This window comes from Manacus vitellinus, unplaced genomic scaffold, assembly GCF_001715985.3.
Source record: "Manacus vitellinus isolate BGI_N305 unplaced genomic scaffold, ASM171598v3 scaffold_3_pilon, whole genome shotgun sequence".
Classification (NCBI taxonomy): domain Eukaryota; kingdom Metazoa; phylum Chordata; class Aves; order Passeriformes; family Pipridae; genus Manacus; species Manacus vitellinus.
In genome coordinates, this window is record NW_021940535.1 from 19,699,492 (window position 1) to 19,724,010 (window position 24,519).

General features: G+C 36.3%; 1 protein-coding gene across 3 annotated transcripts in view; it reads left to right on the forward strand.

The window, feature by feature from the left end:
* Nucleotides 1–24,519, forward strand: part of TBC1D5 (TBC1 domain family member 5) — a 289,772-nt gene that overhangs the window by 123,119 nt on the left and 142,134 nt on the right. For all 3 annotated transcript variants that reach the window (XM_018075719.1, XM_018075718.1, XM_018075720.1), the window contains 2 exons: nucleotides 8,737–8,803; nucleotides 23,219–23,327. In XM_018075719.1, the coding sequence (XP_017931208.1) occupies nucleotides 8,737–8,803; nucleotides 23,219–23,327 (176 nt within the window). The remainder of the gene's footprint in view (nucleotides 1–8,736; nucleotides 8,804–23,218; nucleotides 23,328–24,519) is intronic.

Genomic DNA, 24,519 nt, shown 5'->3' on the forward strand with positions numbered 1-24,519 from the left:
GATTTTGGTAACTTTCAATCACCTGAGAATTCTTCTGAAGTATTTCTATGAATTAGTTCAGAGCTATTAGAGCAAAATTCCTTATTCTGTGTATTGGTTTTAGTTTAGTGTACAGTGCATAGCTCAGTATATTTTGGTAAATGCAGAGGCTTCAGTAGGAAAAGAAAAAATATAAGTCCCTTTAATATACTTATTGTTGAATTTATTTTAAATTGAGCTCCACGGGACTACATTTCTTAAACACTGATGCTACATTCTAATTTCAGAATCAGTCATCTAGATCTTTGTATATCTTTTCCTGTCCACACTTCTTCACACATACGTTTTACATGAGGAACAGTGGCATGTTAATTTACAGACTAACTTAATGACAAGGTTGGTGTTTAGATTTGTGAACACTCAGAAGCAGTTTCACTTAAAATGGAAACCTTCTTATTTTTATGTGTCTTGATTTAAAAGGATGTGCATAGACAAAATTGTTTCAAACAGATTTTGCCTGGAGAATACGCAGTTTACTCATATATGCGTATACACATATGCAATTGTGATTTTATATGCGAAGATCATAGAAGATGCCACTTGATTGTCATAAATCAGCAATCCAAAAGACACCAGAATTGACTGGGTTTGAGCAACATGCAGTACAAGATATTATCTCCAGAAGTTTTTACTCCTAAGTGCAAACCAATGTGCCTGCCTATCAAATTGTTCAAACAGCTTTCTGCAGGGCTAAAACAGGCTTTGATTTTGCACCTTGGTTCCAGCGTTCTTTACCTACTTCCAGATGTGACCAGCTTTCACTGTCGCAAGATTTGCATCTCTGTGGGTACTGTATTGTGTTTTACAATTGTGTTCCTTTAATAACTCAAATAAGTTTAAGGGGAAAAGACACTGTTAATGCTGATTATATTTTTTCATGTCAATATTGAAGGATAAAATATTTGAGCCTGTGTAAGACTTTTGTACTTCAAATGGCAAGTTCATCAGTTCATCTTACAGTTCATTATCTGCATATATCACTAATTATCACAGTGTATAATTTTTTATTTTATACGTGGCAAAATATAATATTTTAGGGCAGAACTGATGAAACTAAAATGCTATCAGAAATCTGTGCTGCATGCATTCAAAGTGTGCATCTAATGCTAAATGAACTTGAAGCAAGGGATGGAGTCAGGTTTGTACATAAAGGATTGCTCACCCAAAAGTTGCATCGTATTTATTTCAGAAAACGGAACTCGCTCAGAGTGAAACGTTCTTCAACTTTCCAGCCTAATAATTATTTAATAAATATCAGACGTGCTGTGCACTCAATTCTTTAGCTGAAGGCATTATTTTCAGTGTTCTGTGCACCGCTTCGAGCGTGCCCCATTTAATCATTTTAAAAGCTTATTTGGTGTGAACCGAACGTACCGCCGTGGTTGCGCGGGTGCTGTGTGAGGGCCGGCCCGGGCGGGGAGCGGCGGCCGCGCCATCCGAAACTCTGCAGCGCCCTCTCTTGGCGCGGCGCGGCACCGCCCCCGCCCCGCCGCCCCCGCAGCCGAGGGGCCCGCAGCGCCGCGGCGTTTTACTTTCTAAAGATCTGCTTCATGTGGTAAAATCTCGATTTGCCGTATGTTTTCGGGATTAGTGCTCCTTTTCTTTTCTCTTTTTTTTTTTTTTCCCCCTCCTCCCACTGCCGTTTCGGTGTATCAGCGGACCCGAATCAGAAAGCTTCGATCGTCTTTTTGTATTTTATTTTTTTCCTTTCTGCTGAGATCTTGAAGACTTCCAAACTGCATATTTGGTGTTGTAGAAATACAAATTGTCTGCTCTTTTGTAAACCTTTCAATTATCAGACGGTTCCCTTTCAAAATAATAGAGGAGCTTGGAATCACCCATGCTAAAATTAAGAATTTATAACTGTATGGAACAGATGTTTTCATAAACATTTGCTATAATTAATTTCAACTAGGGGATTGAAGGAACAAAGCAGTTTTTCCCTCTTCAAAACTTTATTGCCTTTTCCCCATACAGCGAACTCAGAAATCTTTGCTTTAATATTGTTAATGAAACAAATTTACTCTTCCGTTTGGTTTTCATTGTGGAAAAAGGAAAGCTTAATTTAAACAAGATACCGGTCTTTGGAACAATGGAGAAATACCCTGAATTTCGAACATCGGATATAAAGGATTAAAATACAGAGCATAAGTGTTTAGGTGCTCATTTCTGAGACCACAGCTCTGTAGTGTCAATTGGCAGAGATTCCTACGTATTAGAATAAATTTTATCCAGATCAGTCTGGTGATCTGTGGAGTAAATAGTACAAAGGAATTTTATGTTTGAAGAGTTGTGAACCTTGGTGCTAGAAAAAGCAAAAGAGTCTCGTGGCATTATATATAGTTTTAATGCATAGTAAAATGCTTATTGTATGTTGATTACCCCTTTATACTCACAATAAAGGTCTGCAATCTGTTAAGCAATTTTTTGTTGTTGTTTGTATTATGTGAGGAACACATTTTGACTAAAATCATTTTTCCATATTTGTATTGTCACTAGTTTGGGGGGCATATTTTTTGGAATGTGTATTAGTTTAGGGCCAGCATTTTGATATTATTATGAAAAAGAAAAAAAATCCACACATTATTGTTCTGTTTTTACCAGTTCCTATATATTATATCAATATCATTTGAGAAAAAAAAAGGTTCAGTTTTTAAAAAAAGAACAGCTTAATTGTTTTACACCTGAAAGAACCAGTGCAGCTGCAAGGATTTTTTGAGCAAACTAGAATTCCTGACTGATCTGTCATCTATAAAGTGTGCAAAGAAAAATAGGTAGCTGTCATTAAAATTACATTTCAGCTTTCAATAACCATTTAATGAGTAGCGTAATTATATAAGTATGGTACCTCAAGTACTTCACTCAATAATTAAAAATAATCTCATCTTTAAAGTGAAAGCGCTATAATTATTATTTGACTTAACCAGGACCACTGTTATGATCTCCAGTGGCACCTCAGATTGTTCAAAGTGGTTTTGAAAGTATAAATTAAAATTGGATAAATCATTAAATTATTAAGCTTTAAATATGCTGAAAATTAATATAGCATGGAATTTTGAAGTCATGTTGTAAGAATTGACAACCTTAGACTGCAAGCATAGATTAGTGTTAAAATTTTTCTTGTCTCTAATCATAAAACACTGCATTAATGATCGAGTGTTTTATATCAACTTAAATTTTCACAACTGTTAAATAAATTTTGTGCTTTAACAACATTTTAACCTTTGATTAGAATACAAAGAAAATATAAAGCAAAGTGCAAACAGGTCAGCAGAAGAATCTGTCTCCATTATGACACTTCTAAGCAGGGAAATGCAGATTGATTTCCTAAGTAGGGTCACTTTTATCACAAATTCCTAAACTGCCAGCCATAAAACCATTTCATAGCTGACACAAGAGTGGTAAATAGGTTATTACTATATATACGTGTGCCCACACATAGACATGCATATGTGTATGTATACATGCATAAATAAATATGTATATATGTAAAGACATGTTCTCAGTATCAAAGCATATTTTCAAAAAAAAAAATAGAGCTTAATTATTTTTTTTAAGTAGGAGTACAGCCACAGAGCAAGGCCACGTCACTGAAGCTTCTTGTCTTCGTGGACTTGCAGTTGCTTGTGGTAATATCCCACATCTTCTCCATAAGAAGTCCAGTGATGGATTTTTACATCTCACAGGAAATAGCTGTTTTCGGAGAGTTAATGAAGGAGATGAGGGAGAAATGTCTAATCCCTACATCATTTTTCACATACTTTTATACTCTTGCTGAGCACATGCTTAAGCTCATTGTGCCTGGAGCATATCCAGAGCATCTTCCCACCTGTGAATTGGGGCTCTCAAATGCTGTCCAATTTCTTCTTACTACCTGAAGAGGAAACTGTGCACTGCACCTTGAAAAACCTCTTCTGTGAGAAAATACACTATTGGTTGAGTCACCATCCCTGAAGGTATTTAAGAGACAACTGGCATTTTTAAAGATCTGGCTCCTGGGGACATGGTTCAGTGCTGGACTTGGCAGTGCTGAGTTACTGGTTGGACTCAATGATCTCAGAGGTCTTTTCCAACCTAAACAATTCTGTGATTCTATCAGTATAACAGACTGTTAAAAAAATAAAAATACAGAAACTGTGTGTGTATTTCAGTTAGGCTTTTCCTTGTTACGGTTTCTACACGTGATTTTCAAATAATCTTCAGGAAGTGTATTTGGCATCCTCCTTATTCTGAGTTCTCCTATTTCATGCAATGTCTGTAATCTCAAATATGTTCTTACATATTTTTACAAAGAGTTCTTACATGTATTCTTACAAAGAAAACAGTTACTGCAAGTGACAAGCCCATGTGTTCTGGGTGAATATAATATCCTAGCAAATGTACAGTTCACAAATCCTTCTCCATGCGTCTCAGAAGTCTAAAGAAGCCAGCATTTGCAATGTCCTTTTTTGACTGGTTAGTGAAAGTGTCAGTTTTGAGTTGTGCAAATTCTCTTGAAATTTGCAGCTATGTCCAGTAGTGCTGGGTCCCAGCTACTCAAGTCCTAGCTGCCTTTAGCCCTTGGTCTTCATGCACAAGAACAGATTTTGCTAAAATGGGGCAGCTGAACAGAATTCTTCCAAGAGAAAGTTTTCATTCGCAGAAGAGGGATTTTCTACAGTTAAAGCAGCAGCGAGAAGATATCCAGATCATTTTCAGTCCCTTTGGAAGGATATAGCCTTATTTTATTATTGTATTAAAACCAGTAACTACTTTAGTGCTGTAAGCCATACTTACTTTGATATGGATTCTTGTTATGGTATTGCTTGTTTACCTTCTTTTCCCTCTGAAAGTGTGACAATATTTATTTTGCCTTTTTTCCCCTTAGCTTTTGCTTTTGAAGTTAGGAAAGCTTTTCATGAGGTGTGTGGTGGGGTTGGTGAGCATCTTCTTATTTCTTCAGTAGACCCATTCTTCCAATAATTGAGTCTCAGAATGAAAGTAAAGAGTAGGATAATACTGAATCAAATAGTACTTTTAAAGGAGACCACAAATTTCGTTACCTCCATCATGAATCTTATGTTCATAACTGTTCAGTATATATTCCAATTTTACCAGAAAGTTGGGTCATTATCAGTGAAGAAGATAGAAGAAATGTATCTGTTCTACTGAGAATTCACCATACCTTTCAGGGGGAGTAATTGGAACTTTCCTGAGGAGAGGTGATCCAGGACAGGGATTCCCACAGCTTAATGTCATTCGTTAGTGAAGAAACACTCCCTTTTGTTCTCAAGTATCGCTGACTAGGGAAACTTAATAGGATTTTCTTGAAAGCCTTTTTAATAAAACTAGGTAAAATTTAGAGAGTCTTCTATTAAGTCAATGAATGCTTTGCACTTTGCTTTACGATTTTTATCCCTTTCAATGAAAGACATCTTCATCATCTTTCAAGGTGTCATAACAGACATACCTGTCTGAAAAGGGATGGAGCAAGAGAGCAATCACAGAAGTGCCTGCTCTACTAAATCCTGGGTTTGGGAACTGAATACACCTAGTCCTATCCAATTTTGGTAGCTGCTTCTAATGGAGCAAAAGCAGCTCTCAAAAAATGCCCAACAATAACTTGTGTGATAATGAGATTTATTAACAATGGGTATATAATTCAGAATGCTAAAGTATTTTGGTGATCATTTAAATAAAGGAGATTACTGTCTTCAGAATAAAGCAAGCTACACTTAGAGTCGTTTGTGAAGAACAGCTCAGTGGTTGTCGCAGAACCAGGATCCCACCAAATGTTTCTTGTGGGACCCTGGTGAAAGAACAGCTATTTATCCTGGTCTTCTTTGCAAGGTCCAGTTAACTCTTCAAGCAGGAGAAATGGTTTTGTTGAAAGATGGTAAAGGCCTTGCATTTTTTGAGAGATTCTTAAACTTCATTCTTAGAAAAGGAGGACGATTGTGTTGCCATTCTTGAAAAGAGATATTTTTCAGCATACACACTTAGCATTGTGTATGAGTTTTCAGGTCTGACTAGTGTGATAGGTGAATGCTTAGGAGTTGTATAAATATAAATAAAGTGTAGTGGGACCCATTTTGATGCTGTGTGTCCCTGTAGCAGTTGCCCAATATCACTGCACCTAGCCATATGGCTTTGAAAGAGACTGAACATAGTTCAGTCATTTCTCTGAATGCTCAGGATCAGATGTGGAGATGGGCAATATATGAAAAAGCGTATTACTGAAAATTGTCCCAATATGGGAGACTATTTTACAAGATATGAGGAAAAAAACGAACAGATGGTTATTAATAATGGGAGGGTCGACTCCTGGATGAAATATCTGGTGTTTTTAATTTAGTTGAATTTAGTAAACAAAAAGCAGATTGATTGAGTAGGATTTCCATTTTCAAAATAAATTGAGAGAGCTAATTAGTGAAATCAACTGGACTGAGTGATATTAGACTAAAATGTAGTAGAGGTTTGGGATTTATTTTAGACAAAGGTGCAAAAGTTAATAAAAAAACTGCATTCCAAATTAGATGAGAAAAAAACCACTTGAAAGTTCTATGCCAAAGGGAATGATAAAGTATTTTTAAAGGAATGTGAGGAGCAAGCAAAGATCCTGAAAGAAACAGAAAAGCATCTTGATCTGCAAAGAAGGCCACATCCTGAATATCAGAAAGTGTGGGGTTATAGTGGCAATCAGCAAAAGTTAAGTTGAATTAGATCATAAGAAGGGAATTTAAATTAACAAGAAAATATTACTCGACTGTGTAAAGAAACTTTCCAGGGAAGAAAACTAGAACCATTGTGCAGTGGAAGTGAGCAAATGATAATAAATGTAATCCAGGTATGGTATAAATCGGAAAATATTTAATTTTCAGTAAAAACAAAATTTCAGGCAAAAAGGCCTGAAAATAATAAAATAAATGAGAGTGTTGAGAGATACAATAAATTAGCACAGCTAATAAAGATTAAAGCATCTGAGTTGAAGAGAAAATGTCTTTCAGGAATACTGACAAATACTGCAGCATAGAACAATTTTTTAGTATTTTACTTCGCAACTGATAACACATATTTGAAGAAGTGGAAATGTAGTACCTGTACTTAATCAAAGAGGGAAAAAAAAGTGATAGCAAAGTATCTGCATGGGCTGGCTATTATCTGTGCAGAGCTTTAGAAAAGTTTTTAAGAAAGAAGTAAGAGAGAAAAGTAAAGCAAATTACACAAGTTCTGTTGCAGGGGTTTTTTTGTTAAATGGGAGATTGTGGCCAACTAACCTGCTCACCTTTCAAAATATACATTAAGGAAATACATTAAGTGTATCTGGACCTCAGTAAATCATCTGATGTAGTACCACAGGAGATGCTATGAAATAGAAAGGATGGGGATTAATGAAGTATAGTAATTTTAAGATAAATAAAAGAATGCAGATTTTTAATGAAAAAATTATTTTTTGGTGAATTTTGTGGTTGAACAGATCTTATCCAGTGTTTTCATTTACTCTCTTGCCATAGAATAAGAGCTGATAAACTTCTATTAAGAAAATTTATTAGAAGGTAGCATCTAGTGCAGGAAAAAATAGAGTATTCAGGTAGGATTGGTCCTTTCTGAAGAAGAGAGGACTGCAAACAGCATGAAATTGTGCGAAACACAATATTGCACCAGCAAGAATTTCTACTGTAAACTGGAAACTGCTGTTCATAAATAAAAATGGAGAGTGATCATATAGGCATCTTGGTTAAAGATAACCGTGAAACTTCAAGATGATGTGGCATGACCACAGACTGTATTGAGCAAGATTTTTTTTGAAAGAGAAGGAAACCACTGTCCAAATAATCAACTGACTAAACTTTTAGTATGCTGTCTGTAGCTCCTGTCCCTTCTTTTGCATGTGTAAGAAGCACTGAATTAAACAAAATGGGGAATAAGGGGCCTCATTTAGAAAAAAGACTGAAAGAACTTGATTTCAATAAGCAGAACAAAGGTGCACAGTGCTATCTGTAAATGAATTAAGGAGGCACACAGGGACATAGAAGAGTTACCAAGAGAAATGACAGGTTGGACAAGAATAAACAGTATAAAACAGGACAAGAATAAATTTGCTTTGAAGACTACATGACTCCTGGCTTTTAACAGTCCTTCAATGGAAGTAGCTATAGAGAGGAAAATTTCCTTGTAATCCTTGATTTTTAGGAACCTCACTGTTTTATGTATCACCAGCCCACAGGATGTAAAACAAGATGTTTTGCAGACATCTTAATAGGTAGTTTCAGAGAAGCTTTGAACTTGTGCTATGACAAAAAATATCTGGTATCCTACAGTCAACTCAAAATGCTTCACAAAATAGATGAACTTTAACATTTTTTGACTTAATGTTAGTAAAATCAAACTCATCTACTTATATGGCGTACTTCTGTAAGCTTGCACTAGTAGAATTGTGTTTAATAATTTGAGAAGGGATTCAGTCAGAACTGTAAGTGAAATTAAGCATCAGATTTTCCAAACATTTAGACTACAAACTGAAGATGGAGGCTACTTAAGAGAGCTCTAAGAATCTAAAGATGTAAAATTGAGATTTGTCTAAGTAAGTTTTATTTGAGTTTTGTCGTAACTAAAGTTACCATATGGTAAAATAATTTGCAATTCTCATCAATATTGTTTTATTTGTTATCAGGGTTTGTCTTAAAACAAAGGTGTTTTCTCTTATTTTTTTATTAGGGGGATCAAATGAAAACGGAAGTGCACACCAAACCTCAGATTCTGATGGAACTTTTATTTCTTACAGGTTGGTAATTTTTTATATTTATTTTCTAATTTTAAGAAGGTTGACTTTAATAAGCAGCATAATCTATTTAAAGTGAAAGAACATGTCCTGTACTTTAGGAAGATTGAGCAATCTAAATTAGAACAGTGGACTGAAGAACGTGAAGGATTTAATTAAGGAATGATCTGAAAAGTTGTTTTCTGAATTTCTAGGTTTTTTTACTATTTTACTATATTACTATTCAGCTTGCTTAACTAATGAAAGTACAGGATATTTGTAAGGCTAAATATTTTTAAGGGTCTTTTTTTTTGTTTTCTCCAAAGTATGCAGTAAAGTAGAAAGTCTCAACGAAACTCAGAGCAACTAAGCTAAATGTTGAAATATTCAACTTATCAGTGGTCACCTTTCTGATCTTCTCAAAAGTAACTGAATTATGGACCATGTGGAACTCTATTTGCTCATTATTTCAGGTCAAAAACCAAACCCAGGATTAATTAAATTTGAGGTTCTTTGATAGGAAAATAATATTTCAGTTCTGTTGGTAGTAAACACCAGCTTAAGAAACACGATGCTCAGTAACTTTTTGCAGCAATGTCACTGAGCTTGAGTCTTGTTTGGGTACATACCAGAGGGTGTCCTGTGCTTGAGAGCACAGAAAGATAATCAGCAGGTATGCAGTTTCATCTTTCACTCCTCAAAATACTTCCCTTCCTACAAAAAAAATCTTTGTCCTTGTGACTAGTAAATTAATAGTATGATTTATGCTAACTGGAATGATTACATCTGATTTTGATGTTTAAGTATGGTAAAACGAAACAAGCCTACCACATGATTATTTTGGAACCATTTAGTGAACTGTGTTGGTTGGCATCTTTTTCATGTTTTGTTTGTAGTCTGTTGGAGTGTGTACTTCAAAGAGGTGTAGTCAGGCAGGAGGAACCTGCCTGTTTGCCTTGGCCTGGTTGCAACCGGCTGGGCGGGGAATACCACACTGTGGTGCAGGCGCCGAGCTGGTCATGAGGAGCCTTCAGGCGTGGGGTGGCAGGGAGGGACACAATGCTGGAGAAACCTGTTGCATGCTGGAGACTGAGAGATTGCCAAGGAGAGCAAGGAGCAAACAGCCTGATCTTGAGGATGTTGAAAAGAAAGACTTTTTGTAAGGACCTAGAGGGAACAGCAAAGAGTTTGCTGTGATTCAAACACCCAGAGGAAGCTTCTGGACTGAGAGCAAGGTTGGAAAAAAGGGTGTGCCTGCAGGTACACGGTGGGACTGGGGAGGTTTGATTTAGGTATCCTAGTAAGTCAACTCTAATGAAATCTACTTTGTGATGACATAAAGCTCTTCTAGGGTAGTTAGCATGTTCACTGTGATAAAAATATTTTAACAGATCCATTTCAGGGTTCTGCCTGACTCTGTTTCTTGTCGTATTCATGTTCTCTAATGTGTGCAACATACTATATGCGTTAAAAGAAGGCCTCAAAAATACAAATCAGAATAATCTTTGTGGGTTTTAGGTGAGAAGCATATGTAGATACAGAGGCCACAAAGCAGTCTCTGAAAAAGAGGCAAGATAGAATTTAGCCAGATGAACAAAAGAAAGTTGAGAGCTCTATCTGCCATTAATTCCAGGACACTTATTCCTAAAAGTCATCAACTCAAGAGCTCCAGCTGTTGTACCTGCCAAGGGGTAACACTTGAAGCAGCCAGCTTCATCTGGGCTCTGGTTCCACGAGAGTGGAAGCTGTGGAGCTGGGGTCTGACCCCTTCTTCCTGCCCTGCTCCACTCATGCAGTAGCACTCATCTCTCAGGGAGCTACAGAGCTAACCCAGCCCAACCTGTTCATTCTTCATAGGGAGAGTTTTCTGATCACTTCTATCACAGTGTCCTCCTGCCAAAGCTTCAGATGGGTATCAGTGCCAGTGGAAGGAATGTAGCTAGCATAGACAGCTAGAAATAAGTGGGAGGACAGAGCGTGGTACCACTTACTCAAATCAGCCTAAACCGCAGTGAATCCTCAGCCATCTTTAATGCTCCACAAATTAAGAGGAGGTTAAAGATGATCTTTGTATCTCCATATTCCTTAGTCCAAAGCACATATAATAAATGTGATGTTTTCTATGAGTTCCACTGAATAACAGTTGTATTCTGTCAGAGAGGATTACAGCCCAACTTAGAAAACTGAAGTTAATTCATCTTTTAAAAGCAGTCCCATATACAATTTCCAGAGTATTCTTGTTATAAATTAAAGGCAAGATGATAAAGCAAGACAGTAGAGAAGGGGGGGGGTGTTGGGGAGGTGTATATGTATACATATATACAAAAGAAACCTCTGACTTTTAATAATTGGCAAGCTATCACTGTTACTAAGCAGTATTACAGTGTTTGTGGTGTGTAGTGAATATTTGTTGCACAGTGGCAAGTAACTCCTGTCATACAATGAGACTGGCTGTAAAGTTGGTGATTGGGTTAAATATTGTGTTGATAGTTGTAGTTCTAGACTGCATTAAGTAAAAATGAGCAGCTAATACCTTATGAAAGATGAAAAGTGAATCCTAAACTACCCTGAATGGTAAGATGGTAAATGTTATTATTTCTTTAAGGACTGATTAGAAATTTTGACTTATTTAGAATATTGTCAAGGAATATTGTTTCAGTAAGTTAATTTGGTAAAACTGATCATAGTCTTGTTTACCCAATGTGTTTCAGTCTGCCATATTTGAAAAAGACTGGCTAGTGAATTTTTACCCTAAAAGAGGCAAAGGCATCTTTGGGTTGTGGTAAATATTATACGTGCAGAAGGCTAATGCATAAAAAAATTCTACTGCAGATTTTTACTGAAACAAAAGTTACTTTATATTTTATCAGTAGCAGGCCTTTGCAATTTATTAGGAGAAGAGACAACTCCAAAAATATTTGAATGTGAATATGTTTTGTTATTAAATTGCTCTTAAAAGCATGTTAGTTTTACAACAATAAAATAAACCCCAGGGGAGGTTACTTGGTTGCCACACTTTCTATTTTAAAGGACAACTTGACACTCTCCAGTAGAAGACTCCAAGTGTGTGTGTGTGTGTGTGTGTGTGTGTGTGTGTGTTAATAAAGGATGACAGATCATTATCCTTTGATATATTTATGATGCTCCAGAACTATTTGTATGGTTTTATTTTTAATATGATGGTGTCACCTTATAGTTTGTGACTCTTGCTTGTGTTGATCATGGCACAGATTTAATGCTTCACGTGTTCAGATAGTGAGCATTTCCCATTAGGTCATAAAGTTTGTAAGTAATGTAAGGGAAAAGCACATGTGACTGGCACGTATTTCTAAATATTCTATGAGTTTATGAATGTGTCCTGTCAGGTCACAGAAAATTTTCTAACTGGTCTTTAGGGTCTGATGGAATTATTCTTTGTGGACTTGGGAGAAAGCATTACTAATAAGAAATTATGAAAATTATTTCCTAGAACCATATCATCAAAATTAGAAGTTCACTATTTGAAACATTTGAACAAGGATTTAGACATACAGTAACTTTCATCTTTAATTTGTAAGAAACTTAGGGAAAATATTTGAGTTCTGATCTACCATATTTTTTTACTGCTACGGTTAAAGCCTTTTCTGGATGTCCAATGGGCCGGACTTCACCAAGAGGGAAAAGAAAAATAGGTGTGGGTCTCTAGTTTCAGTATCTGCAATGCAGTGCCACTGAAAAGCAGAAATACTGTCTTTCTCCTCCCTTCCCAAGGGCAGCTGACCTTCTCCTCGCCAAAGAGGTGAACCCCTTGCCAGCACATATGACTACAGACTATTACATTAATCTGTTTAGCCTCAGTACCAGCTGCTTGCATGTTTTTAATTATCTTATTAGATGGTATAACAGTGACCTATGAAATAAAATGAAGGTGAGTATTTTTTAACTTTATTTTACAGGCTATTTTTCTAAATATATTTTAATGACCTAATTATGACTTTTAGGGAGAGCCATTGATGCAGACATTCAATTTGGCTGATAGAATCTAACATCTCAAGGACACTTATTTTCTTCCAAGGTGGATTCATACATTAATACTGCTTCTAATAAATATATACCCTAAAAAAGCTCACTTTTCATAGTCATGTTGTTAACTTACTTTATGATTCTGAGACCCATGACTGCTGTGCTGGATAGTTTCTTAATACATCTCTGCACATGTATATAAGTTTAATTTCTACACCACGTATCAAAATACAGTTCTTTCCTGTGTGACCTGAACTAGATGACAAGGGATGATTGCTCAGAGTTCTGGGTTATGTAGACACCTTCTGCTCATACTTCAAATAGGCAGAAGATCTAGTATTCCATTTCCATTTTCTTCCCCTGACTTCTTACAGATTCTGCTTACCAGATGTTTCCTTTCTTGCTGCAAAAAGGCAATGTGGTCCTGCTGGCTGTGGCGTGTTTCTTGTGTGCCAGCCAACTGCAGGACTGATACTGAGCATACAGAAGAAAAATGGCTAGGGGTGCAAGCTCTTCCTCCTTATTTCTACCCCTTTCCAAAAGTGGGTACTGAAACCAGTTTGATTCCTCTTTGAGCTGTGGCTTTTCTTGGCAGTTGAGGCAGAAACGGCTACGTAGCCTCCATCTTTCTATGTTAAACATAGTGCAAAGATTTATACAACTTATATACCGCCCCCCCTTGTGGAAAAATTTGCCTTAATCTATTAGGAAGCAGCCATTTTCCATCTACACAAGCCTATCTGGTCTTGTTGATACACAGATGATGTTACTTTATTGTTTTAATTTTAAGCCACCCCTGTGCAGTTATAATCTTATTTTTCCTAACTTTGTTCACTGTGTGTCCTTGCATAATCAAGACCTGTAAAGAACAAGCTTGTTTCTATTGGGTTTTTCAAATATTTTGAAGTACAAAAATTTGGGAACAGAAGGCAAAGCAGTGAAGTTGGCACTGCACCTTCAGTCTGTAAAGAGAATTCTCAGTGCTTGAATCCTTCCTGTCTTTCCACGAGGAAGTAGTAAAAGTGGTATCCATGTTTATTTTGTCTTACCTCAAACCATTTGCTAGATGCTGTTCTGGTTGATGCCATTTATGTGCAAAGAGGCCTTTTCAGTATGAGGTTGATTTTTTTTCTAAAAGCCTGTAAACTCTCTCCTTGAATTTTGTGATTCTTCTAAGAGATTGTCTTTGTAATGTGCTAAGAATCTTTTTCTGGATGTGGTATTCTGTGCCAGTACTCTCATTTTGTCCACGTTTGTGATGTCGTTAGAAATTCCATCTTGCAAATCTCTGTTTTCCAGCAAGAGACAGTGACTCTTTGCACTGATCACAAGTTCCCTCCAAAGTTTTTTTTCTCCAAATCCTAGAAGATTACTGTCATACCTATTGCGAGCTTAGACTTCTGGTTTTCTCTGAAGTTTTTTAAAATTACTTTCCTTTGTTTTCCTGTTTAAGGAGACTTACATAATATCCATCTCTGTCTTGTCAAATTTCTTTTATTTACTACTTCCTTCCACAGCTGATCCTCTCTATCTTCCTTGCCTGGTGTCCTCAGGAACTGGCAAATGATGTCATAAGACAAGGAAGACTTAATTGTCATTAAGGAACTGAAAACGTATATGCAATTTACTTTTTCTAAGATACAAACATTTCAACAGATATAAATTGTGGATTTTTTTAACTTTTCCAATGAAAATTACATTACTTTCTAAAGAAGTAAAACTGATAATATAGACTTGCTTTTTGTTTGTATGCAATGTGATAGGGGAAAGTAAACTTAACAAAATTAGTTAAAGCTTGAGATACTTTCAACAGAGAATCAGAAGAGAAGAATTGAGTGCCAACATCTTTTATTGGCAGAATGGTTTTTTTAGTGTATTGGTCATGAAAAGGAAAGACTTAGTACAAGAAGAGAGACCATGGAAGAGAGAATGGTAGTTTCTTTCTAACTTGCATAGAAAGCAAGTGTAAATTTTAGTTTACTCTTATTCAGTTGTACTCAAAAATTGGCATGTATACTGCTGATACCATATTCAATTGATGCCATATTTTCCCTTACTAATATTTAAAGTGTTCTTCATTATGAATTTCTTTTCCACTCTCAATGGTCTTTGAACTATCATAGCAATTCGGAGATGTGACTGAGGGCTGGAGGGAAACAAATGTCACTCTTGTCTTCCAGAAGGTTGGATACAGGAGGATGCAAGAAGGATGCAGGAAACTAGGCCAGTTAGCCACACCTTGATGCCAGGAAAGGTGATGAAGCAGCTGGTGTGCTGAGGGCTGGCTAAAGGACCCAGGGGTCCTGATAGGCGTGAAATTGAACATGAGGCACCAATGCACCTTTGCAGCAGAGAAAGCTAATGATGTTCCGGGGTGCATTAGCAAGAGCGCTGCCAGCAGATCAGAGGTGGTGATCCTTCCCTTGTAATCTGTATCTGGAGTACTGTGTCCAGTGCTGGGCTCCCCATTCCAAGAAAGACATGGACATGCTGGAGAGTGTCTAGGAAAGGACCACTAAGTTGGTGGAGGGACTAGAGCATCTCTACTATTAGGAAAAGATCAGAAAGCTGGGAATGTTCAGCCTAGCAAAGAAAAGGCTCAGGGGATCTTTTCAAAGTCTCTAAGTATCTGAGTGGAGAGTATAAAGGAGACAGAGACAAGCTCTTTTCAGTGATGCCTAATGACAAGATCAAAGGTAGTGAGCACAAACAGAGATACACGAGGTTCCATCTGAACATCAGGAGGGACTTTTTCTACTGTGAGGGTGACAGCACTGGCACAGGTTGGGGCATCCCCCTTCTTGGCTGTATTCAAAAACTGTCTGGAACTGGACGTATTCAGAAACTGTCTGGAAATGATTCTAGACAGCTGGCTGTAGTTGACCAGATGACCTGCAGAGGCCCCTTCTAACCTCAACCATTCTGTAGCCCTATTATTCAAACCCCTGAAAATGGAATTACTTTGTTTTAAGTCAGGAGGAGACATCTGTGGCAAGAACAGAAGAAAGAAGGTCTGTATTCATGAAAAATACTATTTTCTAAACCAAAATTCAGTGCTAAAGTAGATAGCATGAGCAGCATAGCATATGAGGTCAGAAATATCAGGCGGCAAAAATTTCAGAAGTATTTTGTTCTTCTTTTTATGAAAAGATTTTCTTCTTTCGCTAGCATCGTTAGTCCCACAGTAAACTTGAGAAAGAAAGGGAAACAATTTTGGGGGCTGTTGTTGAATTGCTGTTAAGATTTTCATTTTGGCCCCAAAACTATTTCACATTTCTGCCTTCTAACACGAAATCTGGCAATAATGAATGTGAAATATTTATTGAAGTTCTGAAGGTCAGTGGGTCTGAGTAATGCAGTGAACTTCATTGTTATTCATTCAAAACTCAGAACTCACATTCTCTTTGCAGAAACTTGACTAACACTGAAAGATGAATGGCATTGAATTTTTTCTCGATGCTAAGTACATGTTTTAAGATCTTAATTATGTTGGCATTAGCTTTTAGTTCATGAGATACACAGTGACATAAAAGCAAGAACATTTGTCACAGAACTGAGTTGTCTGTGTTTAGCAGCAAGAGAACCTGGAGAGGATCAGTTCTGTTCTGAGTACTACCTCAGTGCTCCCACGAGCTCAGTGGGATTTTGTATTAAAGAATTGTGTACTACAGCTTTGTAACTGAACTACTGAAGGTTAAACCAGATACTGTGATTTTTCTGCACTCTGCTCAAAATACATCTGATATGTGATTTCATTTTGGTTTATAAAAAGCAAGCAATCAAAAAACCCCACAACTTAGAACAGTATGTAAAACTTGAATGGAAGATGGCAGGTTTGAAGAATTAGTTTTTAATCCAAAGAAGCTTGCAGATAAAAGATTTTTTTAAGTAATGTACAATTAAAATAAATCTAAATAGCAAAGAGTTGCTTTTAGTGAATCTACATGGTTTTCACTCATGAAATCACTCATTTTCTTATCTCATTGCGTGCAAAACGGACAGATTTACAAAATTAAGATGGAATTAACTGACTAGAATTTTGCATTTGTCACCCTGCACATCATAAAATCATCCGAGTTTTGAACTTGGGTGCATTATTGTTAAGTATTGCCATAAAGATGTGAGTAACCACAATGCAAGTATCTTCCCTCTCCCTATTACATCTGGTTTTTAGTTGGGTGATTTGTAGAGCTGTAGCTTTTAACTTCTGTTATGTCCTGTAGGAAGGTCTTAACTTTCCTTTTTCTCAAAGAATGCCTGTCTTTTTGTATAACAAGGCTGCATGCATGTGAACACACAAAATTCACAGAGCTCTGCTTAGCTGTGGGTATGAGTTAGCAAGAGGTAAAACAGCAGAAGGTAACTATAGTCAGGAGAAGTAGAAAGTAAATGTTCTTTGTGTATATGCAAAGGATTTCAAAGGTGTTGAGGAGATTTAAACTAGAAAGCTTTGACCATGCAACTAGCAAACTCAGTTACAATATAAATATAAAAATAAAAATAATTGAACATAATATCTACATTTTGCCTCACCATTCTGTAAATGCATGCATAAAGTAATGAGTAGAGGAAAACAAGCTGGTGAAATTTGGACTCTGAAATGGCTGTAACAAGAATTCTTCTATGAAAGTTAAACCATTAAAGGGTTGGAAATTATGTGCTTTCTCAGGGCCAAACCTGGATCTTTGACTGAGAACCACCAAGGTGAAGTGGACAATTTGGAACATGGAGAAGGGGATCTCGGGGTTCTGCATCGGACTCAGTACTGTTAGGGAACGTGGTGGCAAAGCATCCTGCTGCCACTGCAACCTTATTTCAGTTCCCTGAACTGTACTACAAACATGCCAGTAGCTTAAAGAGCATAGCTAACTAATAACTAAGTATTTGCTGGAATGTTTGCCTTAAGAAAGTGATTTTACCTTTCTTCATGCGAACCTTTTTAATTTTTGTTAAAAAGTTTTTTTAACAAAAAAAACCTTTTGTATGTCAGCCAAAAGTAGATGAAACCTGAACTGTTTAGAAAAATATGCCTTTTGAATGTTCAGCTTCTCAGCAACACAACCATGCATATTCACACTTACATGGCTGTTAGCTCTGCCCTGTATCCTGAGGCAGGACTTTGAGAAACAGAGGAAAATACATATATTTTCCAAGCAGATTGGTAAGCTTTCACATTAAAGCTGTCAAGTGGATTTTCAGGGTAGCAAATAAAAATCTGTGTGTTTCAGAAATGTTTTTTAGAAATTCTACTTCTTATTACTTGATGATACCTTTCAATTGTTTTTTTCCCCTTTGTTTTTATAGAATTAACTCTGTCTTTATTACATTCCTGGCAGTTACCTCACTTTTTTCTCAACTGTTGATTTTATGGCATAATAAATAATACAAATGCTGCATGTTTCTTGGATTTATGCAGTATGTTTGAAAAGAACTGTTGCCTCTATTTAAATGTAGATATTACTTTCACTTATTAAAGTTCCTATCAATAAATACCTCATATTGCAAAACATATGACACAATAATTTGATAATTTGTTTTCTTTCTGATGCCCTGCTCAGTAGCCTGTTGCTTCATTGAGTGCCTCTGGGGAGCCAGGTTTGGGTCTCAACATTTTAAAAAGCACGTTCTGAAGATGAACAAAAAACAGTATAAAAACATGAAATTGGCTTTTCTGGAAGCACACACACCATTATTTTAAGATGATTTTGCCAATACTAGCAGCACTGCTCAAGAATTTTCTTTGGATCTCTATGAGGCTATCCATTTTATCCTTTAATATTCATGTAGAGAGTGGCATAAGCTTGAGATTTAGATTGAAATCTCAAATATGTATGCAAATGTTCGTACCTTTCGTTAGTATTGCAGTATTCTGCTTTGGACTGAGAAATATTCTTTGTTATCTAAATGTTGTTGTAAGTATTAAATTGGTCTTGGTTCATCATGGACACAAAAAAGGATTTCAGAACTTGACATGGAATATTTTAAAAATGAATGAGACAAAATAATGATACACACTGTCTAATGACCTGATAGATGCTGGTTTCTTTGCTACCTGCAATTTCACCTGAAAGTGAAGTAGTTTTGGACAATAATATTTACCTGAGCCCCTGCAGTCACAGAACTGAATCTTTGCCCTTTTTCAGTGGTGTATATTATAGTTTAGTGTGGCTGTTCACATTTTTACATTTCTGTGAGTTTTAGTGTCTTCCACCAACACAGAAAGAATCATGTCTTGCAGAATTTACCACCTAAGGAGTCCTTCTGCTGTGCCTTTTGCAACCGGACTTGTCTGTCTCGTATTGGCCTTTTTAGCCACCAACTCGCTTGTAACAAACGTGGGTAGAGCCCTCCCCAAATCTTCGTTCACGAAGCCCAGCCATGATGTTGATTGTCTTCCACAGAGTTTGGTGTTGTCTGAACATCATAGTACAAAAATACTTCTTACACTAGCTTTAAACTTCAACAGGATCTGCATTCTTGCATATCACCAGCTTTATCCTCTAAATAGGTAAATGCAGAAGTTAAGCAGCAGTAATTACTGTCTATGCTATACCACTCTTCCTCAACTGTATTTCTTCCTGTTCTGAACAGAGTGTTTATTTTGAAAGGAGCTTAGGTGGGCTGTCATTCTTTTCTTCTACATATCTATGCTTGATGTATTGGTTTTGCCATTATGCTGCAGATTGAAATTTAGCAGCAGAGCCAGAGACGGATGTTCTGCTTCTGCCTATCAGTGGAAGAAACTCTTTGTTACCTCTCTCCAACACTGCACCAGCTCACTGTCTTTACTAAGATGCTAGACCTTAGGTATACAAATACCTTTTCAAAAATGGTATTTAAGTGCACATAAAATTTTACTTAGACTTTCTGATGTAAAGTGCTGCTCATTGTGCTCCCTTCTAATAGTCAATTGAGGGAGACATTTTTGTTCCAAATCTTTAAACTTTTATATATGAAAATCTGATGTTTGTAATTGTCTTAACAAGAATCATATCCACAAATCATTTCCTGTTGGAAAGAAAGAGAAAAATATGCTTTTATATATGGTTTGCTCAGAGGTCAACCTCATTTCTTATAAGAAAGAAAGTGTGTGTATTACAGCAGACCACGCTTTAAAATTTTTTGGCAGAGAGATTTAAACTTTTGTGGGTATGACATAAGTGTATGTTTCATAAGATGGAAAGGAACAGATGAGAACTATGAACAAATCTTGCAGAACGAATCTGCAACCGTCATCCCTTCCATTGATTTGCCTGCTTTTCCATTCATACATATTGAGCACTTTTCCCACTTTGAAGTCATGCAACTGTCCCTAACTCATGCCAGTAAATATTTTACATTGGACAGTTATTGTATAGATATAGCATGAGAAATTAAGTTTCTTAAAGAAATGTTGATCCAATAATTTTTTCCTCATACAGGTCTTATATTATGTGTATCAATTATTATGAATAATAGATATATACATTTACAACATGTACAATAGAATATTAGACAGAATAGTTAAATACGAATCTAAAATGAAAAATATTTATAAAATAATCAGAAAACATTTACCTTTGTTTTAATTGTACAACCTAAAGGTGGTATTAACACCTGATTATGCATTTTATTTTCTAATTTGATTAAAAACAGTTACATGTGCTTATTCATAGTTTAGGTGGTTCCAATTGGCTCTTGAAGTCTTTCACTTCAGTAAAGCAAATGGGGTGTGGCAGACTCAAGTTCCAGGCTTCATTGCTCATTTCACTTTGACCAATGGGTTTTTTGCAATCCTGGATTAACAAGGCTCTTAGTTATTATTTTGCATAGTAGGGCTATATAATTTTAAATATTATCTTTTTAGAATTGATTACTTGTTGATATTACACAGTGTCACCACTGTTAAAGCAATCTCTAGAATTGTAAAGCTTATTTTATTAGCCTTCATTCAGAATATTTGAGATGTGAATTAGTGAATGCTGTTCAGAAAGGATTTTAAGTATCATTCAGCTCTACTAAAACTGAAGCAGATTCCAGCTTCCAAATAATTTTTTTTTCAGTTGCTTATAACTTTTTTTTAGTGATCCCAGAAGCCAAGGGGGAATGCAGAGGAGATATGATCTTGCCAAATTTCTTTTGGCTGTTTTAAATGTAATTTGGTTCAAAACATGTTCGGAATTGCATTACAAATTAAAAAAAAAAAAAAGGCGTAATATCTGCCCTAATACAATTTCAGAAGTGTTGAAATTACTTTCTTACTGTGTAGCAATCGCATCCAGCAGTTGGTGAGAAAAATAACCTGAAGAGTTTCTTTCCTCTCTGCTCTTTCTCTTCGGAGTCACACTGGCTGAAACCTTTTGCTAACTCAGCTGACACACCGGCATTTTCAAAGACATTGTGGGAATGTCATCCACTTGGAGAACAATGTGAATAGCTTCAGAGTCTGACCTGTTTGTGTGCAGGGGAATGTGTCACTCTTGAAACATAGCTACCTTAGGGAGGCAGCTTGGCAGTAGTTGTAATGGCCAATGATGCTACAAAATTTACAATGGCAAATGAAGAATATGATATGTGATAGAAACAGGAGGGTTATTTAGATAGGCATAATATACTGTAGTTACTGAAGTATAAATGACTGCGAAAGAAAGGCCCAGATTTTTCTCAAGCTGTGTCTGCTATATACCATACGTTGTATTTAAAGGAGACAGAATCATGGTAAACAGTCGCAGGCAGCTCCCTGCAGAATATGAGGATGTGTGGGAGACAGGGAGACAAAAGTTACCAGATAGTCTTTCTGACTTGGATAATGAGGGATGTGGTGAATGAAGGAAGCTGCCCCCCTACCATTGGAACAACTTGCTACTCTTTCAGTCATTTGGGGATACTGGCATTTGGGAGAAGCTAAGGGCAGCCCTAAGCCCTGCAGGCTATCACAGCCTTAGTCATCTTTACCCTCACTTTTCAAAGTAATTAATAATCAAGATCCAGAAGTAAACACACTATTTTTTTTATTTGGGTTTTTTTTTAGAAGATGTTCCTAGCTGAAATGTGGTACATTCACAAACACAACACTTTTGGTCTCGGCTTAGATTGTGAGGTTGCTCCTGTCACAGAGAAACATGATCATTATTTCCTGGCTAGCCAAGTCCATTCCTCAATGATTCTCAGCGACTCTATCTTATAATTACGTTTTAAAAACCTCACTCTCACAATTCCGCTTAAAAGACTGAAAACTATATAACTTCATCTTGCATATATTATGGGCAATTTGCAAAACCAAAGTTTGCTAGTACTTGGTATAACCCACTCTGTGACCCTCCTTAGTGAAGGAAATCTGATGAGATCTTAGCCTGGAGTCATAATAGTAGTTTCCCTCTTCCTGGTTTCATTACTCCTTTCCCAGGGAGAGGTAATAGTCTCCCATGTGACAAGGAGAGAAGGAGATGTTCACCTTAAGGACATGCATCGAAAATAAATCTGAAACACATTTCCTTGTACATAACCCAGCTCTTTACCTTGAAATTGCCCTTTGGATTTTAGAGTGGTTGCAGAAAGTCTGTGAGCAAGTCTTGGGCTACTAAGACTATTAGATGGCTTATACTGTTCTTGAGATTCATTTCAGTAGAAGGTGCAGGAAATATAGGTTTAATTCTTTTATTCAAACTCAGTAGATGGTTTGGGACAATTAATTTCCAATTGTTTCCCACTAGAGCAGATTTACTTGTATATTAATGAGGCACAGGTGTTAGGCCCCTGGTGCCTGCATGCCTGGGAGGCATATTTAGGTTGTTTATCTAGTCAGCCATAGGTACTGCAAGGTACTCAAGCTTGCCTTTAACAGTTTATACAGTGAGGCTTTTTAATTTTTTGATGTTTTTTTTTAAATTTGCTAGCACCTGTTAAAATTTTAAAACTGATCATGTAGAAAGAAGTAGAAGTGATTTCAACAGTAAATAGCACTAAATGTTGAAGAAAGTCATCTTCTATGATGCTTAACTGCCCAGCTTGACATTAAGAAGAAAAGAAGGTTCATTTAAGCAAATACGTCATGTGAAGAGCTAATACAGTCAACAGTATACTTTTCTGTTGCATATTTTTGGAATAGGTACTTCTTTGTCTACAGCTGAAACATGAATGTGCTTATATTAATATTCATTTTTCTTGTTTATTCACTGAACTGCAGTACCAACATTTTAGAGGAAATGGAATAGCCTCCATAGACATTATGAATTTCAGTAGCTGGCATAATTATAGCGATCTACATATTCATTAAATCCAAAGAAGAAATGTGTCCAAAAAAACAACCATGCGTTTAGAAGTGGTACACAACTAAATATATACATTTTAAAAAAGTTCCTTTCCTCTGCTTATCCTAAATTGTGTAGTGTCGTATAGTCCTTAAATCAGCTAAGGCTTTTTTTTTTGTTTAAATGTTCATTCCTTTTGCTTTTGCAGTAAAGAATGGGAAGAACTATTTGTAAACAACAATTACTTGGCAACTATACGGCTGAAGGGGATTAATGGGCAGCTGAGAAGCAGCAGGTTCCGTAGTGTTTGCTGGAAGGTAAGAAGAGAAAATATTTATTTACAGTTTGTGGTTGCAATATATCAACACATTACCTGATGTGCTGGAAGATTATTGATGCAAAGAATCATGAATTTTCCAAGAGACTTCATCCCAATGTTTTCCTACTCATTTTTATAATTCATAGAACATTTGCTAACCACATCAAGTTGCTTTAAAGCTGAATTGCAGGTGATAGGAAATGATTCCTAGGGAAGAATACCTTTGTGCTGGTGGTATGTTTAGAATTGAGTGCTATACAACCATCTCTCCTCAGTATCTGTGCGGTGAAGTCACGCGCTGGAAATAGAAAGGAAGTTTGCCTAAAAAATTTTTTTTTGTGGAATGCAGGACTTCTTTAAAATCAATCTGATGCTTTTGCTAGCAGGTTTTACCAGTGAAATGAGAAAATTAAGACCAACTCCTCTTGGATTGGTCTGGATGGAGAGGGACGCCAGTTCTTCTAGAAACACAACAGGTCTTTGGGAGTCTCTTACTGTATTTTATTTACAGGGGAAGGAAGAGAGAAGGAAAGCAAACTAATACTGAAATGCTATACTAAGTCCAAACAAATTTTGTTGCACTGTCATCAGGTCTTCTGTTGTGCACTAATTATGATAGTAGAGAACATTTTCCCTGGTAGAGTTGCTGTATGTTAACTCTGATCATTTAAATTACCTCACTTGGAATTTCTCAAGCATCACTTTGGCACAGTGACCTATAAAAAAGAAATATAAAATACTCTTTGTATATGAATGAAAGACAGTGGAAAATTGAAATTTAAAACGGATGTAGCATTGAACTGATTTCAAATTATTGAAAATACTTTATTCAGGAAGCCATATGAATATATGCCACAAACATTGTTTTACCAGTTTGCTTCTAAATTAGGAGGTCATAACTCAAATCCCTGAACTAACAAAAGCATCAAGTCCTTCACTGTCAACTAGTTAAATCAAGGAGTGGTTTTATTTTAGAAATAAGGCAGGTTTATTTACATGTCCCAATATGGGTTAGAGCTCTGTTTTAAAAATATTATCTATATTTTTGTTAAGTTCTGGAATTTTAAGGGTTTTTTTTAGTAATTTAGGAAATTTTTGTTCATCAGTATTTACTGTCACTTAGCACCTTACAATGTGCAAATGAAAACATTTAAAAAGCAAGAAAATACAGGTTTTTTTCCTTGTTTCAT